The sequence below is a fragment of the Saccostrea cucullata genome, unplaced genomic scaffold (genome assembly GCF_032062105.1).
Source record: "Saccostrea cucullata isolate Sc308-1 unplaced genomic scaffold, CSIRO_AGI_Scuc_v1 ctg1304, whole genome shotgun sequence".
Taxonomy (NCBI): Eukaryota; Metazoa; Mollusca; class Bivalvia; order Ostreida; family Ostreidae; genus Saccostrea; species Saccostrea cuccullata.
Genome location: NW_026930129.1, coordinates 1 through 20,254, shown reverse-complemented (window position 1 = coordinate 20,254; position 20,254 = coordinate 1). Strand labels below are relative to the sequence as shown.

The 20,254-nt window shown below is 31.0% G+C and overlaps 2 protein-coding genes and 1 long non-coding RNA gene across 3 annotated transcripts in view; 1 reads left to right on the top strand and 2 right to left on the bottom strand.

Moving 5' to 3' along the window:
- LOC134282979 (uncharacterized) overlaps positions 1-4,085 on the bottom strand; it is a 43,652-nt gene extending 39,567 nt beyond the window's left edge. Inside the window, exon 1 of the mRNA XM_062765406.1 lies at positions 3,707-4,085. Coding sequence (XP_062621390.1) covers positions 3,707-4,085 — 379 coding nt within the window. The remainder of the gene's footprint in view (positions 1-3,706) is intronic.
- A 2,922-nt stretch (positions 4,086-7,007) lies between these two features.
- On the bottom strand, positions 7,008-10,875 carry LOC134282977 (uncharacterized). The gene is made up of 4 exons (XM_062765405.1): positions 10,846-10,875; positions 9,526-9,709; positions 8,855-9,313; positions 7,008-7,270 (listed from the first exon to the last, which is right to left on the bottom strand). Exons 1-4 carry the CDS (start codon positions 10,873-10,875, stop codon positions 7,047-7,049), a joined length of 897 nt encoding a protein of 298 aa, XP_062621389.1. The 3' UTR covers positions 7,008-7,046.
- A 3,340-nt stretch (positions 10,876-14,215) lies between these two features.
- LOC134282975 (uncharacterized) lies at positions 14,216-17,300 on the top strand. Its single transcript, XR_009995397.1, has 5 exons — positions 14,216-14,362; positions 14,777-14,863; positions 15,219-15,389; positions 15,571-15,779; positions 16,235-17,300. It is a non-coding gene; the product is annotated as an uncharacterized LOC134282975 (long non-coding RNA).
- The last annotated feature ends 2,954 nt before the right edge of the window (positions 17,301-20,254 follow it).

The following is a 20,254-nucleotide window of genomic DNA, read 5'->3' as shown; positions in this document are numbered from 1 at the left end:
AATCATCATTTGTTCCAATAGCAATAAGGGAGTGGAACTCTTTGTCTCTTGAAACACGACAATCTACTACTATAGGTTCCTTCAAAAAATGTGTAAACTCTCAGAGAACACCCACCCCGTCCTTTTTTACTTTTGGTGATCGTTACTGGAGTGTAATTCATACTAGTTTAAGACACAATTGTGTTCTAAATAAAGACTTATTTAGATGTAATATTATTGACAGTCCATTATGCACTTGTGGAAAATAGAAGACGCATATGATTTCTTTTTCTCTTGTACGAAACACACTGCTCCAAGAAACGACTTGTTCAATGCTATTTTTAGAATGATTAACTTGCGTATTGTAGACACTCATGTTCTGTTATGGGGAGATAATTCGATCAGTATTTCTGAAAATGAAAGTTTATTTTTAAATGTGCAATTGTTTATCAAGAGATCTGGTCGTTTTTTTAGTATTTTGATTCATTTGTACATACTACATCAATTTTAAATTCTGTACATGCATTACTTATGTTTAATAATCTTATTGACCTTTGGTTCCAGTGTAAATTAATTTTTGAACAAAACTTTGTGTAATTAATTGTTATAAAGGAGAAGACGTTCTAAGTATTAAGTACTTGTGTCCAATCCTTTTGTTGTAAGATCTTAACAATAAAATATGTTCAAACCAACAGAAATGTCAGGGTCAATAATTATTTATTGGACGTTTTATATATTATTTTGACCTTACATCTTACATACGATACCATGAAAAACTGTCTAGAATAAGAAATAAGAAACTTATAAAGCTGAAAAATGGAATTTTCCTGTTGCTTAGCAACCATTTAAAGGCCATTGAACATAAATCTAAAAAAATATGTGGATATTGCAATTCAGTATGCTGCCTTCTAAGTGCATTCAGAATTTTATTCTTATGCATCCATTTTTACAAAATTTAAGCAAGGAAGATAAAAACTTTTAGGGAAATTTTCTAAAATTATGCACTTATTTGACCTTTGACCTTCACAAAAATTAATGTAATGAGGTCAAACTTTAAGACAATTATCTGATTTATATTCTTTTCAGTATTATTACCCAATATTTGACTCTAAAACGTAATAGAAGGTATAAATGTGTCTGGGATGAGCAAAAAAAACGAGAAATACTGCCTGGAAATTGAAAAATACTCCGTGGCCGAGCAACCTCTTTGAAGTCATTTTTTGCAGAATTCAAAAAAATTATGTGTTTAATGTAGTGTAGCATAATGCCCTTTTGTGGGTTTATTCTGAATATTCTATTTCAATGTAGATCACTGTAAAGTTTAAACTTGAAGATTAAAATGTGTCAAAAAATCCAATAAAATTCGGAACTTATTTGACCTTTGACCTCAATTTCAACTAGCAATGTCAGTAGTGATGTACGTGGGTAGTTATGAAATATCATTTCCAGAACATTCCCTACAAAATGGTATGTATTAAGCCAGATTACTCTTGGAATAAAAAAGTTATAAGGATATGTCAAAAGGTCTGCAAAAAGGCTTAAAATGTGCCGGTAGAGAAAGGGTTAATTAAGAACTTTTTTTCGAGATTTGAAACAAATTTGTTCGTCGGTATGTAATTGCATTTGTAATGGAAGAAACGTAATTTGCATCGGGGAAGATGTTGAATTTTGCGCTGGTTTATTGATTACCTCTCTGGTGAGGGTTGTAATTAAACCTTTTATGTTCGAAATATCAAAGGATTAATGTTGGAATTGAACATATTTTATTGTAATATACATAAACAATGGGATTGGGCGCAAGTTCTCAAAACTTATTTCGCCCTCTCCCTATAATGGAAAGTTTAAAGTTTAAGCTGCATATGTGTTACACAATTTTAGAAAAAAATATTAATAAATTCACAACATGATTAATGATAAACTGCAAGGACGTAAGAAGTGTACGAATGCTATACACAATCATGTACAAAATATCTTTACAATCTGTCAGACTGCTGAATATATGAATGTACAATGGAAAATAGATATTCATTTTCAGCAACAATCAAAGAAGAATCGCCCTACAGTAACGTATTGGTGTCAACAATGTAACCTAATCGAATCTCATAAACTTGTCGAAAAATTCTTTCCTGGCCTCAGTATAGTAAGAACAAGAGAAAAAATAAGGTGAGTGTCTTCTACTTTTCCACAAGAACATGATGGACTTGATATAATGCTACTCCTATAAAGATCAATATTTAATGCACAGTTATGCACAGTTATGTCGAAGTCTGGTGTGTAATATATCATTACGTCTTTTTCCGAAACTGAAATAAGGTGGAGCTACTGCAATTTTTTTGCAATTGTTCTTTTAAAGGTAGATAGTGAGCCCGAGATTCTAAATTCTAGCGATAATGAATTACATTACTACAGTTGGTACAAATGATGATTTATTAGTTTGCAATCTACACATGGGTATATTATATATAGTTTTGAGAGTTTCTTGGTGTATAAATGGAAACGTTGAAACGCAAATCAGGTATAATATCACAGAGATAATCATGAACTTAATTATTATGAATTTTATACATAGTATGCAATCTATGTAACTTGCGTCTATCACTTAGTGGCTCCCAGCCAGTTTCGAAATAAAAAGACTCTCTAGACGCTCATATAATCAGACCAGTTACAATACGGGCTGCTTGTAGTTGTAATGTTTTCAGAATCTGACATTGAACAACCTCTCCACACAACTGACGCATATGGAATTATGGTTAAGTTTGTTGGGAATGCCAAGGTTTTAACAATAGTTGGAAACGAGGGATAATTTATGCATAACTATCAAAACTTGATATGCATAAATTATCCCAGTTTCCAACAATCGTTGATGTCCCTGTCATACTCAACAAACTCGACAGTGATTTTATTTTATTTACATTTATACATGCAATAAAAGTGTAAGACTTTCACTTTTACGGCGCTTGGAGCCGGAATAGTGATTCCCAAGGATTACGTCCATGCTTTAACACAACAACATACTAAGTTTGATCATTCTAAACCTCTCGTCATTTAAAATATTCATTTAAAGACAATTTTTACGCTTTACACGTTTTTGTGCCTTTTTAAAGTGTTTTAACATGAATTTTGGCGCTCATGAAATCCGTGATAATGTAAAACTACATAATTATAATCTATACGATCAACATGTACATGTAGATGCAGTACACATATACCTATGAAAACGGCTAAAATGGGTCATAACAGATAACGCCTTTGTTATTTTCTTCTATAGAGATCATTTAATTTTTTGGACGTTAATCTTGAAAAAAATAAACACGGTACTGTTTTTCCGTAAGGAAGTTCTTTGAGAGGTAGATTTGATTTTATCTGTTATACTTTCAAATTCAAATCTTTACTTTCCAAAGGATGGGATCCCTACTGAGATTAAGTCAAATTTAACTCTGAAGAACATCGAGAATTTTATTCGAAAGGAACAAAATCCCGAGTTTTCTTTTACGATACAATTTTATCTTAAGATTTTATTGTTAACAGCTAAAAAGGATAAAAGTAGCAGAATAAGACATGCTTAAATACAAAACATCATATGATTAAAAAAAAAACTTTCTATAATGTATCAATTTAAGATTTTATCTTGTAAATGTTCAGCAGATATTTTTTTTTTAAAAATCTTTCAGAGCTAAAATTGATTGATTTATTTTTTTTATTATTACAATATAGCAGTGTAACTCACACGTTTTTTGAACTGCCTCTCTGACTGTCTTAATTCTATCTACAATCGCCTCATTCCACTCCACCATGACATGACGTAGGACGTCTAATCCAAGTCTTTGGAAAAATAAATCCTCTAAACTCTCCGGTAGGAACAAGACTTTTTTCGTGCATATGTGATATACATCATCATACCACCACGGTCGTATGTACTCCAACAACGAGTCCACTGATGAGAACTTGATATAATTCTCGTAGTCCTCATCAGTTACAAGACAATTCTTTATAAAGTAACTCATCACCTGATGGCGAACATAATCTGATATAAAACTGACTGAGTTGTTCTTCTTGATTAAAACTTTATGAATATCAGTCAATTCAGTGATATCACTGTCTAACATTATTGACCCACACCTTAATAAAGGGAAAGAACTTTGAACTTTTGTTAATAATTCCTCCCAAGGTGAGCTTAAGGATAAACTGTAACCCTCTGGCATGAGAATAGAAACCAAAATGCTCCATTTCGTCCGAGAAAGTGCGAGATCATCCAATGCTGAAATAAAAATGGTTTATCATTATACATGACCGTATGTTAATTTGAAATGTACTTTTTCCAGAAACTTCTATCATTTGCAGACAAAGATATCGCAACATTAATTAAGTTTCAATATAGATGGTTTCTTTTTTTTTTTTTGTCCTTCGAGATCGATTTCTGATCTTTTTTTTTATATTTTACCTTTTCATGCAGTACACAAAAGAAGAAAATATAATGAAAATGCATTGCTATATAATATTCGATATCTTTCTTTGTTCTCTTATTTTTAAGTACAAGTATATTTCATTATCTCAACATCGGTGGGACGATCGTAAAATGGCGAGATATTAGGGTTGTTGTCGAGATATCATTATTGACTTCAGTGTATTGCAAAACAGACAAGTTTATGACATAGATTACATGATTTCAATGCATAGCTTATTACAACAATCCCTATATTTTGGTTACGAAATCTAAGAGGTTATTTTTGAAATATTGTTTTAAAAGGTATTCTACCTTTGTATTAAAATGTTTCTAAAATCGATACGTTAAACAAGCATTCTGCGCTTTACTTGGAATTTTGTCAGAACATGATACCAAATCACTTTATAAAACTTCGAGCCGTAAAAAACTAGTCTCTAAGATACAGAAAATGATTTTTTTAAATAAATATTTAAAGCCGCTTAACCCGAAACAGGCGAATTTATCTTACACAATAAAAGTACCTCATTACATAGATAATATATAAAAATAAATTATAAGATTGATTCAATAGTTTATAACAACAATCCTTACATGAAAAATGCAAATCAAAAACCTTATTGACAAACAGTAGTGCCTGACGGAAGTTAAGATCTGTTGTGAAGTCAATTTTGAAAATAATAAGTTTATCGGATATATCTAATAATGAAGAAAATTCAAACCCGAGTGTTTTTTTTCTCTATATAGTAGAAGCCTTAGTCATAATACATCTTTTCAAAATTAAGAAATTTATTGAATATAATACATAGTAACTTTTATATTTAATATGCATATTTTAAGAATAAAGGAAAAATCAGATATTTAAAATGATTTTTATAAAGAAACTAAACTTTTGTCCGTGTACAGGTAATACATGTACTTTGTTGTGAAAAAATGCTCGGGTTTGTTCTTCATGATATAAACATGCAAGCGATAAATTTATTTTTTCGAAGGTGATTTCACGCGATATCAACAATAATCAACACAGGATTATTTTTTGTGTGACCTTACAAAAGTCATTTTTTCAACTTTTGAATTTTGATATCTTTTAAAAGAAAAAGACTTTGGGGATATAAATTGACCAAAGTTCAAATAATTTATGGACAATTATTTTTCAAGAAGAAAAACGAATGTATATTTTTAGCGAAAAGAATCGGACCAAGCGGCTTTAAAAATTTGAGCTAACACATCTATAGCGATTTTACATATAAATTCATAAACAAGCTAGTACCTTTCATATATGCATACAAATGTGTTCTTCGAATTTGGTAGCAGTGAGTTGTAATATAATCGTGCATTATAATTTCTGAGAAACCGAGTAAAACATTTTCATCTTTATTGTGAAAAAAAGTTGAAAAGAGATAAAAGGAGAGTAATTTGATTGTTAATGGGATGGTGTGAAAAGAAAAAACGTATCATAGATATGTAGAATTCTGTGCGGAGGAAACTAAATAATTCATTTTGTATATCAGCTTTGCAAAATAGAGTAAATGGAACAGAAAAAAATAGTTTCCTGTATTATATTTTGAGTGCCCCCCCTTTTTACAACACCATTGCAAGGTGTTTAATTTTTTCGAATAAAATATTCTGAGTATTAATGACAATTAATAAGTATTGTTCTCTATTTGAATATATGAAAATCTTCAAGAAAAAAAAAACATATTTATTCAAGATCAAAAGATTTTTCAGAACAAATTTCAAATTTAGGAATTATATAATAATAATAATGATATCCTTTATTCATACAGTATTTCACATTATTTAACAACAAAATTTTGTACAGAATCATATGAATATAAAGCAAGTAGAATATGAAATTAATATTAACACATGGTAAAAAAAATATTTATTTAGCATTAGTATAATCATTCTAATGGAAAGAAATACGAATTGAAGTCTAAGAATAAATTCTGTATGTGGGATTAAAATCTGTTTCTTTTGGGTAGCAAAGAGTCCCCAAGAGTTTGACTTTAGGGTGGAAAATTTTATTTTATAAAGGATTTTATAGAGCCAGGTATTAAGATTCCTTGACAAAGCGTATTTATTTCCTCAGTAAAACAAATCATTCAGTCTCTAGTACATTCTTAGTAAGGTGTGGTGAATAAAATCATTAATATTAGTTTCTTTATTTAAGCATTGCTGAGTCATTTTTTAAGAATGACCTTTCACAACTACAATGGTGAGCGCAAACAAAGTGAGTAAATGCGTAAACGTGTGGAACCCCGTGATATTCTAAAAACGTGTCTTTACGAAAAAAATACTCACTCTATATACATGTTTAAATTAAGTATTGTTACCAAAGGGAAGAAGCTTCCCTTTTGGATTAAATATAATTTAAAAAGGAAAATTTGGGAAAGATAAATTTACTGTGATGGTGCATTACCCGAATTCCTTCGGTAGGGGCTAGAAAAAAGGTAAGAATTTAGAAACAGGCGTTAACGGGGTTTGTGGTTTATATATATATATATATATATATATATATATATATATATATATATATATATATATATATATATATATATATCACAGGGTTTCACGTGTTAATAAATTACTTACAGTTTGCTCTCACCATTGCAGTTGTGCAACTTCATTCTTCAAAGAATGATAGACATATCCTTATCAACTCACCTTCTTTCTCTTTGCCTGTCTCTCGTCCAATAAGGTATGAGCCAAGCAGACTATTCAGATTCAATGACTTTAAAGATTTATGTTCACATTTCATGATCTCATCCACATATTGTTTGAATTCACTGAACTCATCAATGTCGTCATCGTTGTCTACCATATCAACCACCTGACGAGGAAGATTCACTAAAAACAGTTGTATCCTATTGAATATTTTGGAATAGTTAGCGAATTATGTTTTTAAAATTAGAATAAACAAGCAAATTTCAAGAATTATGGTCCCCCGCTTTCGGTATCTTTGTGGGCAAGATATCATTTTTTGGGTCAAGGTCAATAGGTCAAAGTTTTTGGTATCCCATGAAAGGTCTTGCCATAAAGAATACATATATTTAAAATATGAACGTCCTAGTTTCTACCGTTCAAAAGTTGTGACCAAGCTTAACGTTTTTAAAAAGTAATTAAAACTCCAAGGTCAAGGTCAAAGGGTCAAAGTTCTTGGCATGTAATGAAAGGTCTTCTCACAAGGATTACATACGTGAAGTACAAAAGCCCTAGCCCTTACCGTTTAACAGTTATGGTCAAGGTTAAAGCTTTTTCAGAAGTACGTTTATCTCCAAGGTCAAGGTCCAAAAGTCAAAGTTGTTGGTATCCAATGAAAGGTATTGTTTCTAAGAATACATGTGTGAAATATAAAAGTCCTTGTATCTACCGTTCAAAAGTTGTGACCAAGGTTATAATTTTTAAAAAGAAGTTAAAACTCCAAGGTCAAGGTCAAAAGGTCAAAGTTCTTGGTATCCAATAAAAGGTCTTCTTACAAGAATAACATATGTGAAGTAATAAAGCCGTAGCCCTTATCGTTCAAAAATTATGGTCAAGGATATAGTTTTTTCATAAGTACGTAAATTTCCTAGGTCAAGGTCAAAAGGTCAAAGTTTTTGGTATTCTGTCACAAAGTATAAATATGTGAAATATGAAAGTCCTAGTACCTACCATTCAAAAGTTATGGCCAAAGTAAAAGTTTGGAATTTTTTAGTAAAAGTAGTTAAAACTCCAAGGTCAAGGTCAAAAGGTCAAATTTGGTGGTTCCCAAAGAAAGGTCTTATCACAAGGAATACACATATGAAATATGAAAATCATAGCTCCACTAAATCAAAACTTATGGGCAATGTTAATGTTTTTGTGACGGACGGACAGACTGACGGACAGACAGACGGACCGACGGACAGACGAATGAGATTTAATGTCCCCTTGCTTTCGCGAAAGCGGGGCCTTATCGTTCAAAAATTATGGTCAAGGATTAGTTTTTTCATAAGTACGTAAATTTCCAAGGTCAAGGTCAAAAGGTCGAAGTTATTGGTATTCATTGAAAGGTCTTGTCACAAAGTATAAATTTGTGAAATATGAAAGTCTTAGTACCCACCATTCAAAAGTTATGGCCAAAGTAAAAGTTTGGAATTTTTTAGTAAAAGTAGTTGAAACTACAAGGTCAAGGTCAAAAGGTCAAATTTGGTGGTACCCAAAGAAAGGTCTTATCACAAGGAATATACATATGAAATATGAAAATCATAGCTCCACTAAATCAAAACTTATGGGCAAGGTTAAAGTTTTTGTGACGGACGGACAGACTGACGGATAGACAGACGGACAGACGATTGAGATTTAATGTCCCCTCGCTTTCGCGAAAGCGGGGGACAAAAACTTAGATGTAATAGGTATTAGGTATATCTTTAACATGAATGTTATGCGCTGTAAAACAAAATAAATACTTACATATATTTAAACCATCCTCATATATTTTTGAATATTTTGAACATGTGTGAAAAAAGCAAACAAAGTCCAATCCAAATTTCAAGACAATATCAGAAATCTCACTGCTACATAATATTGTTTCCTGTATGTTAGTCATATACGGAACGCATTTTCTCAAAACTTCCGGCGGTGTCACTTTGAAGAATTTGTCATAATCGTTGTTGAACGTCAGGCATTGAAAAGCCCAGCCACGTTCCCAGAATCCATTAGTATTCACATAACACATTACAACATTTTCAATCATGTTTACAAAAGGATGTGTTCCTATCTTTGATTTAATGGTAAGAATGTCTTTTTCTCTTGATCTGTGTTTCATTTTATAGGTCTGCCTGATGTTTGTAAGTCTCCCATACCAGTCAGTGCTGTTTAAATCAATACGTCCATCCTCCGAAAGGATCATACAGTACAGGAGGCTACGATCTAGACAAAGTATAAAAAAGAAACATTTACCTTTACTTAATATTATACTGTTTATGATGTAGAATATTTCTATTCAATTCATTATAGAAATAAATATTTACAACTATTACTATGTTTGATTTCAAGATTTTATGAATGAATAAAACATCTCTAAAATTTTGTTTGTACATGTATGTAATTCATTGTAAGCAATCATATTATGATAAAATTACCAGCATCATCGTCCTCCGTTTTCTCAATGTATGAATCCTCGTCGCCACTACCTTCCTGCATTTCATTGTTACCCAATTTACCAATGCAGGAATCACTTTCTAAATCTGATGAAACAGACTGAGTTGCACGGTAGACTTCCGAAATTTCAGAACTGCCTATTCTTAAGCGTTTTTGCGAAAATGCCTTTAAAGAAAATAAATATTGTCAAAATGATATTGTAACAGTCACTTAAAAACACGTAAGTATTCACTCCAATAAATGTTTTAAGTTTTCAATCACTTGATAGAATATCTAACTTGAAATACTATAGTAAACTTTGATAGTAATTCAAAGTTTGGAAGATTTCACTATAGTTAATAAAAGTTCCAAAGTGTTCACTATATAAAATCAAAGTTCAAAGTTGTCAAAATTAATAGTAAATCAAGTCATGTGATTCTTAAATATAGTAAATCAAAGTTTCAAAGACTTCATTATCTATAGTAAATTAAAGTTCCAAAGTTTAATAATTGTAAATCAATTTTTTAAAGCTTTTACCATAGTAATCAAAGGTTCAAAATTTTTAATTACTAGGTACTATGCTAAATTATTGTTTTCTATAGTTTACTGTAGTATTCCTTTTTTATGGATTGTATATTTCAAATTATTACAACCAATATGTCTCCTTAACAATTGTCCAAAGAAAATACTGTCTAGGCCTCTACTTCAACAGAGCTACTGCGGCAGCCTTCTATTCAGAAAAAAAAAACTTTATATCACAACGAAACAATGCCTTGCAGTATCTTAAATGAGAGGTAGTCTAACTCCATACTGATTATCATTTTTTGAATTCTCACTTGAAGGTTAGAACATGGTGCACTTTGGTGCAATGCTTTCAAATGTTGAGATTCTTACATGAAAGTAACACAGCCTTCAGACTAATATTTGCATGATTAACTCTGGATTTAAATTTAATTAATTTCCATTTGTAAACATTTGTTCTTTATAGCTTCAAAATTGTCAAATGAACACTTTTTTGTTTAGTATAGATTCAATACGTATGTCATATGCTAGTATATACATGTAAAAACGACAGTTTAAACATAAATGAATCTTATGCAGTGTACTAATTAACACACAGAATCTTATGCAGTGTACTAATTAAAGCCCTTCAGGCGCAATGAATATTGTACTCTTCAAGGGACTAGATCATCGTATTGACCTCAAAAACAGCACTAATTGTATAGTATTCAAGATCAAAAGTCCATTAAATAATACAAAATGTGATCAGAACAAACACGGACCTACAACAAATTAACGACCATGTGCCATTGCCTGCTGACCTGCAACACTCGCCGTGTGCTCCTTCTCATTATCGGGAAATTATGAAAAAAATTCGTTGACAATTCAGTGTGTATAAAAATATAATGGTCTTACAACTAGTATGAAAAACATCAGTCAGCATTGGACCTAATGATAATTTGTATTTGCTGACAAGGTCATCGTATTGAACATAAAACTTTCGAAATGATGACTTTTAACTTAACTGTTGACATTCTTGTTTCACCAAGGTATCGTCAATAATCTACAACATTTACACAACATTTCAATTTTTTTTCTTAAAAAGGGAAGGCTTTAAGTTGATGTTGGAAAAGATTGCTTGATCGAAATTCTAAGTCAATTTTTTTTAATACTATATAGAAAGTATTATGGGCATTATTTTAACTACCTTTAATTTTTATCACAAAATGTACACCAGGTGTATACTAAGGAGAGAAGTAAGTACAGATAGATTTCTAAAATGAACAGAATTTTGTTTTTTTCTGATTTTTTCTGTTTTTGTTTTGACAATATTGCACATAAATATGAATGGCACGCCAAATTCACAAAAATGAGTTTAATAAACATAGTTTCACAGTCAATAAACTAGGTTTATCGGTTGTAACTATAGTTAACGAACTGTAAACTATAGTCAACAAAGTTAATCTATATTTTACATCTCAAAACCATAGTTAACGCGATAATCTATGTTTCACAACCGTAAACTATACTTAACACCATAAAATATTTGTAATTGCAAATCATAGATTATCTGATAAATACAGTTTCCTGATTTGTTAAATATAGTTTACAAATCGTTAACTATAGTTAACGATCTGATAAATAAAATTTCACGATTTGTGAAACTATAATTAACAACTCTTAACTATAGTTTACGATTGTAAACTATAGTTTACAAACGTGAATCTATGTTTATCAACAAAATCTATTGTTTACGTTTATTACAGACAGATAAACTTAGATTAGCATCGGAAAACTATAGTTAACAGCCGTTAAATATAGTTTTACAAATGAAAACTATACTTTGCGAATCGTTAACTATAGTTTACAGTCCATAAACCTAGTTTATCAATTGTGAAACTAGGTTTAGCTCATTTTTGTGAATTCAGCGTGCCAAAAAAATGTTTTATGCAGTGTATGAGGAAGTCACTAAATAGAGATTGAGCCATCAAATATCAACCTGCACTAGGCATATAAAGGCACAAGTAGAGTGATATTACCCCTTGCCGAAAGGCTCTGTGTAAAAATAGTGAGGTATAAAATCACATCGAGTCGTAAAAGAATATAAAATTTTAGTGTTTCAACATTTCTATGTACTATGTAATTTTAGAATAAACTGAAATTTTGATACAAGTTTGGCTTTCCAGAAAGCCTGAAAAGTCATCTCTTTGGCTCCATTTGTGTCAAAGAATAAACAGTGGAATGTAACATTTTTCTATATAAGACAGATGATTTTTTAGGGGAATGCTAATTAGATATTGAACAGGAAAAAGGGTAGTTTTCAAACTCCAAAGTCGTATGTTGTAGATGGGAAGGAAATGTTTAAACTTTTTTATTATTTCTGAGAAGCAATTTATTTGGGGAAAACATGACATTACTAAAAGAAAAAGTAAAGATAAGGGAGGGACTTGCATTGAACATGCATTTACAACAGTAAAAGGTTAAAGGGCCGGGCTGGGACTCAGATTTGAAGAAAATATATTTTTTCTGAAATTTTCTAAATCAATGCTTAAGCATTTAACGCTGAAATATATATAAATCGTGTTTAGAAACCTCTTTTATTTGGAAAATCCTAAAACTACTAACTTTGGGAGTTGGGACACGTTTGTTTGACACGTATTCTCATACTTTTGTACGTGAAAGGAATATAATCTTCTTCATAAGCATGTTTCTAACATTTTTACAAGTACATTTGGATATCAATTTTAAATATGCTCAACATAAATGAATGAATAGGCAATTCATTTCATACCTTCGTATTATTCAGATAGAATCCATAAGCAATTAATATTTTTGAATGTTTTTTAAAATCACATAATATTATGATAACTGAAAGAATTTTAGATGCATTTGTATTTCTTAATTTATTTAAAACACACTTAAAATTGTAACAACAGCTGACCAAGCCCTACTTGGCGCTTTTAAGTAGAGGTAATTCAGTAGTAAAATTTAAATGATAACAGATAAAATTAAGCATTCACGATTTATCTGGAAAAAAAGTCCATATTTGCCAGCCCTGAATTTACGACTGTTGTAGGAATATATTTTGTTTCGCTTCATTTCAATAACATAGAAAAAGTTATTTGATGAATTTTTTGCCATTAATACAATAGGAAATTGCATAAAAAATTATTGCAAGTTCTTTAATTTTATATCATTAAAAAGAAAACTGTAGACATTCAAGAAAATAGTCGATCATAATCTTTGTGAGCTTTCTTTCAATTATCATAGTTTCTTGTCTCTGCTTATCCTCATACATGTATTTTTGGGGAGGGGGTGGCAATAAATTATAGAATGACGACCATAAAAGAAGATTTTGGCATCAATTCATAGCAGTTTTTAGCACAAAATGTAAATGTTTTAACTTTGATGTTGTTTTTCTGTTAATTCTTAGATCCACGCCTAGGCAGATCATTAGTGATTTTTGATTCAACGCGGTGACCTAGTTAGAATATTCCATCAGGCGCAGACCATCGATCATTTACGCAGTAGCCTGTATACAAGTATATGATTAAATAAGTACATATACATTGTATTTTGAACACCATGCAAACAACCAGCAGGCGATCCTGTGTGTCTGACCCTCTGTGATTTCTGTGCAGCCCTTTTTTAGGCGGAAGCGCCTATTACAATTGCCTTGATTTGATGACCTTTCTGACCTCTCTACGTCATGTCAATATTTTGCCCCTATTCATGGTACTCCAAGCGGATGAATCTCGAAATAAGGGCACATAACCGGCACTATTTCTCCTTAGTTTACAACCCCAATATCTACCATTGTTATCTTGTTTAATCAAAATTGAAGTGTATGCTAAGACTTGTCTGAACTACAACATTATTTACTATGATTGATGGATAACAGTCTAGATCGGATTCCAATGTTCTTCACGCATGGAGAGAAGAACGAACAACAACTCAGTTGGTAAACAAAGTAAACAACTGGGGTTCAATATCACGGGGTCCTGATGCAATCTAGAGAAATAATACGAGGGACAAAATAGTTCATGCTGATGTTTATTTTGTAAGAACTAATTTACGAATAAATGTCTAGTGGAACTACCTTTTACTTTTAATCTTTTTAATTAAGAAAAAAGTGGTAATTATTTATAAGTTATTAGTCTTTAATTTAAATACGAACCTTTTTACCACTTCTGCGTAGTTATCTTACATGATAAGATTGCGTCCATTGATGAAAACAGCCTTTGAAAATCGAAGCGTGAAAATTTGTCAACAAACCCATGTGGAATGAAACAAAAGAGCTAATTGGAAGTGATAAGCCTTTTCTTCGACATACACAAGGTAACAAACGTTGTTAGATTAGTTTATCTGTTATCGTTTAACCTTGAAATATGTTTCCCACTCAGCAGGCATGCTCATCGTAACTTGATACGTAACATTGTCTTGATCGCACTTATTATTTCTTGTTTGGCCAGAAGGACTAATTATTTGAGGAGTTATTGTTTGAATATATACATATATAATATATTTGCATATATTATAGACTACTCTTTTAAGCAATCGTTGATCATTGACATAGTGATTCCGAAATAATATCGACATCGAATCGAATAGTTTAAAGCACGAGCTGTTTAAAATGACCAGTATTGTTTACTTAGGTTATTTCATTTTCCTTTTAATCTCATGGCTAGCGTCTTGCTGAAATTGTGTTCACATAATTAATGAATAACAATTATCTGTTGAAATCTATTACAGTATTTGTTCAACCGAATCGTGAAAATCTGTCAACAAACCCACGTGAAGTACAACAAAGAGCTATTCCTTTCCTTCGACATTTACAAGGTAACACACTTTAAATTTAAGTAACTCCTAAACTATTTCTGCATTGCTTTCATAAAATTAATAGGAGTAACTTGAAATAAAACCAAAGGCTTAGGTATATAAATAAATTTGCTGTATAGAAGAAATTCACGAGTTTTACTTTGTTTATGTGTACAACATTACAGGAAAATTTGGAATTATAGCACCAGATCCAGTACAATCAGTACATTTAGCTACGTAGGTAGAATTACCTACGTAGCTTTATTTACCTACCTCAGGTAGCCTGGCACTATGTAAATATGTAGATATGTAAATAAATTTTATTTTTGAAATATGCTTGAAATTTTATAAACACATTACCTGTTTATACTTTAAGATGAATGCAAAGAAACTAGATGACTTTATCCTACAAGAGGGATCAACAACAGCCTTACCTTTATCCCCAAGGAGGAAAAGGCAGGCCATTAAGATTGGTGAATATGTGGAAACTTCACCTTCTGCCACTTCTGAATGACAGAAGGAAACAAAACCCACCACAACATATGAAGTACTAATTTTATGATATTTTATATAAAAATCTATCATAAGTATGAGTGTAAGAATTATGATACATACGGTTGATATTATATATAGGTAACAGATGTTCTTCCTAAAATAATAATTTACAAGCACATGTATTTGAAAGTATTTATGCAAATCAAGGACACTTCTTCTTTCATAATTTTTAGGGTATGACACAGTCATAACTGTTAAAGTTAGACAGACAGATGTGCAAGAAATCTCATTCTGCAAGATGATGGTAATGGTATGATTGTGCCCCAATGGACGGAAAGGGAAAGAAGGATCATTAGGATTGGTGAGTTTGTGGAAATAACACACAATGTCCCTTCTGATCAGAATGGCAGAAGAAAACATAACTAGAAACATTATTCTGAAGGTGGGTATATTTAAATCAGATTATGACATGCTGATTATGATATGATATCTCATGAAGAAAAATCTATAAGTATGTGTATAAGAATTATTATAGAAATATTCTGTTATTTAAGAATTATTCTTCCTATGATGGCAAGTTGGCAAAAATAAATATTTTATTTGAAAGTGTATTTTATGATTTATTTCCTTTTTAAAGTTCTTTAATTTCTCCATTTATCATAACTTTATATCAATCCATATCTTGTGTTCTTTATATACATTTCATCTGTTTTCATACAAACACATGTATATATATACATACAATAGTCAGATTATCAGACAAAATGTGAAAATAGATTCAAAATATCCAAAAAGGGGGGGGGGTAATTTAAAATCCTTCATTCCCTTGATAAAGAGTCAGATGTATTGTAAAGTATTATGAGATGTTTTAACTTACTATATATTAACATTTTGTAGGAAAAATTACCGGAAGAGGCAGTAGTCTGGGGATGATGGACTTTTGTAATACCTTTGGAGCCATCTTGAAATGCTTAATAAACTTTGAATTAATTCTTGTTTTAATTGCTACTAATAATGCAAAATAATTGTACAAATCAGTGAAATAGTCAACAAACATATATTGTTAGTGCATTTAATTGCATAACTACAAAAATGTGCATGTTAATATTTTCAGAAATATGTCTTCCTTTGACATCAACTTGCAATTTTTTTTTTATATTCTGTTCTCTCCTCAGTTAAATTTAAAGAAAGATGTTCTGCATTGTGTTCATGCAATCCATATTTTTGCTGTCTTAGTACAATTGTGAAATCTACATATTTTATAATTTGAAATCTTGTCTTTTACAATGAGATGGAAGATTTCAGTTTCAACATTCAGTTTTTGAAATTTTTGTTTATCATATTTGTCCAAGTTGGACATAATTTACTGTTTATTGATTTCTACTACAGCACACATTTGAACGTGGTTTCCTTTACTTCGATTTTAGAAAGATAGTGAAATTTTTCTGTTGGTTTGCTGTTATGTTTCCTCATTTTTTTCATTTACTTCATGTATAATTAGAAATTTGTTATCACTTATAAGCATTCTGTACATATGTTAAACAAGTTGTGCAACATGTTGTTAATTGTAATATACAAAACCAACACAATAATACATGTAATAAATACATTATACCACAAGCTCTGCTTAACATTGTGCAGCTTTATCAGTTACAGTTATGATTTGTTACACCAGATTGTGTTTTGTATTTTCTGAATTATTAAGGACCTATACAATTTACCTTACCAACTGATAATTTTTCTTAATTAAGATTACAGTGTCATCAGAAATTCAAAATATTAGTAACTCATTGCAAGAGAGTTTGAAAAAAATGTCCATTTACTTTAAAGAAAATATACAAATATTACCAAACAAAGTTGATTTCATTATTACTATTTACTTGTTTCAAAACATGTACAAAAGTATTCATAGACAATAAAATTTAGCACACGTTCCTTCTTGTATTGGACCTCTCTATCCCACGGGAAAATGCAATTAAGGACAGACGAGACGTTCCTTAAAAATAGATAAATTTTTCTAAGAGTTTGTCATTGAAGTATTGCTACTTAAACATGTTTACTCACAAAAAATGAGGTACCTTACCAGGCATTTCTGCAAGATACCAGGGGTAGTTTTTCTTATATAATCCTTTGGGGAAGAAAAATAATTTTCCAATTTCAAATGTTTAAGTGTTTGGATGTTTTAAAAACGTTTAGAAACTGGTTTAGAAATCAGAATGTTATTAAATTTTTGAATATTTTTCATACCTTACGAAGATATGCAAAACAGATTTTGAGGAACGTCTCGTCTGTCCTTAAGTTCAAACTATGTTGCATATGTCTATAAATAAAAGATAATCCCTTTTTTGTTCCATATCTGTGTATTCCTTGTTTATCAAACACGTGCTATACTCCTCATGATTTATACACAGTGTATTTTATTCTTTACCCACCTCTTTAACTGATAAATTCTTATAATTTCTTATCGTTCCTGTAAATTTGTAAAGTACATTGTACAATTTAAAATCTTATACAAGATGTGTTCGTGAAACACTGTGCCCCCGGCAGCAACAAAGTTCGAAAAAGCTATTCTTAGCATAAAGGTTACAGTCAAGGTCAAAAGGTCATTGACCTCGCTGTCGTTTGAAAGAACTTGATTAGTGAAGTACGCATACCAAGTATAAAGTCTCTATCTCTTGTGGTTCAAAAGTTATACCGAAAAATCGAAAAATCTATTTTTAGCATATAGGTCACAGTCAAGGTCAAAAGGTCATTGTCCTTGGTGTCAGTTGAAAGTGCTTATTTAGTGGAGTAAGCATTTTAAATATAAAGTCTCGATCTGTTTAAAAGTTATGGTGAAAGTTAAAGTTGATAACAAATGAAATAAAAGTAGGTCAAACTCCAAGGTCAAGAGGTCAAATTTGGTGGTGCCCAAAGAAAGGTCATGTCACAAGTAACACACCTATGAATTATGAGAACCATAGCCCCAACCACTCAATAGTTATTGGCTAGGTTAAAGTTGTGGGACAAACAGAAAGGACAAAAACAATATACCCCTGTTCTTTCGATCCGGGGCCATTCAAACAGTAACCCATGGGATATGATTACCTGTATATAGTATATATTGTTTGTGTCTTATTATACCATAATCTCAGTTTTGGACAAACTATTACTTTTAACATGAACAACCTACTTAAATTTGTTTTAATCAATACATGTTGTTTCATTCTTACTATTTCAATTTACACAGAATGACCAGAAACAGTTGTGATATTTTATGTTTTCTAATGTCCATAAATAATCATTTTACAAACGGTAGATAATTCCTTCAGTTTACGATGTTACTTTCACTTATAAACTTTTTTACTTAATTAAAACAAAATGTTTACAACTTTTATTATTGACTTCACGTCTTCTTATACCCCTCCAAAAAAGAGATAATTTATCCCTTATCTTCAATACTAAAATCCAACAACATGTTAATAGGCCCCTTTACTTCAATACCTTTATACAAGTGTCGTATTACATTTTTGCAACCATGCTTCCGCCTATCAGTACTTTCAGTACTTTGATCTTTTTCATAGTTTTGATCGCTAATTGCAGCCCGGAGGACCTGGCTGCTCTATACATATAAGTTTAAGTGTTGGTGTATGGGGATTGGGGTGGGAGTAGTTATTCAGAATTAAAGGTTTTCTTAACATTGAAAAGATTGTTAATCAGAATATTTTTTTCCCTTTTTAAATTACGAGACACATAATATATTTACTTCCATAAAGTGAATCTTAAAAAATATATGTGTTTTTCATATTTAATATATAAAATTGCTTATCATTTACCATCGAAAAAACGACAGGCCCCTGTTTTTAGAACATCGAATTTTACTTCTCGCATAAAAACGTACTCTGCACAGCTCATGTTTTATATTCTAAAATTGAAAATTAAATACTTTTTTGAATACAGGTGATGCGTGTGTCTAACTTCAATTTATATTTTATGCAGCCAACATTTACTCGAGGAATTGAAGTTTAAAATGACACCGTGTTTATTTAATATTTATCCGACTATAAGTTTTCAAAATATTCGCGATTATCGTCTCCATCAATTACATGCATGCCTTTTCACACATATCGAAGCGGTTTGATGATCAAGACTCATTTCCATTGTTTACTTTATATACTTCCCGGGCGACAATTGATGGTTACATCAATATTTTCTTGTTGTTTACTGTATCTATATTTAGAAAATCGCATCATCATCAAAGTGACCACTCGGTGCTCCTCGGATAGTTCGTGATCCGAGGATTACCGATTTATTAATGGCTGCTTACACTGGGACCTCACATCCGGAAATCAAACTTAATGTTTCATCTCTCGTGAGAAATGACAATAACCCTTATGTAATTACGGGGAAAACATCTCAGAGATTCAGCACATGCATAAACGGTGAAACTTGTCTAATCCGACATGCACTAGGAGACAAATTTTGTGTCGGAATAGACAGGGCGTCGGATTTTTCAATGTTATAAACACAAGGAAAATTCTAAAATGGAAAAATAAATAACGTCGGAATTTACATGTACAGTGTGTCGGATTACTCAGGTGTCGGATTAGACAGTCTTTAAATTAGTAGACCAAATGGCTGCATTTCATTTTCGGAATTATTGGTTATTATCATCTTTAAATTTCTGGCATTTTTTATTTTTCATTTCCGACATTTTTTTGTTTTCATTTCCGACATTTTCAAATAGATATGTAGTACTTTTAGTAACAGATCTGAATACTTTACTGAAGAAAACAATTTAAAGAAAAAAGTCATAGATAAATCATTAAAATCCATTATCTGATCATGAATTTTGTAAATCTATCAATGACTTGGGCATTAGTGTGGTGCTGTCACTGACATTTAATTTAGTGCTCACTAGATTTGGTGAAAAAGTTT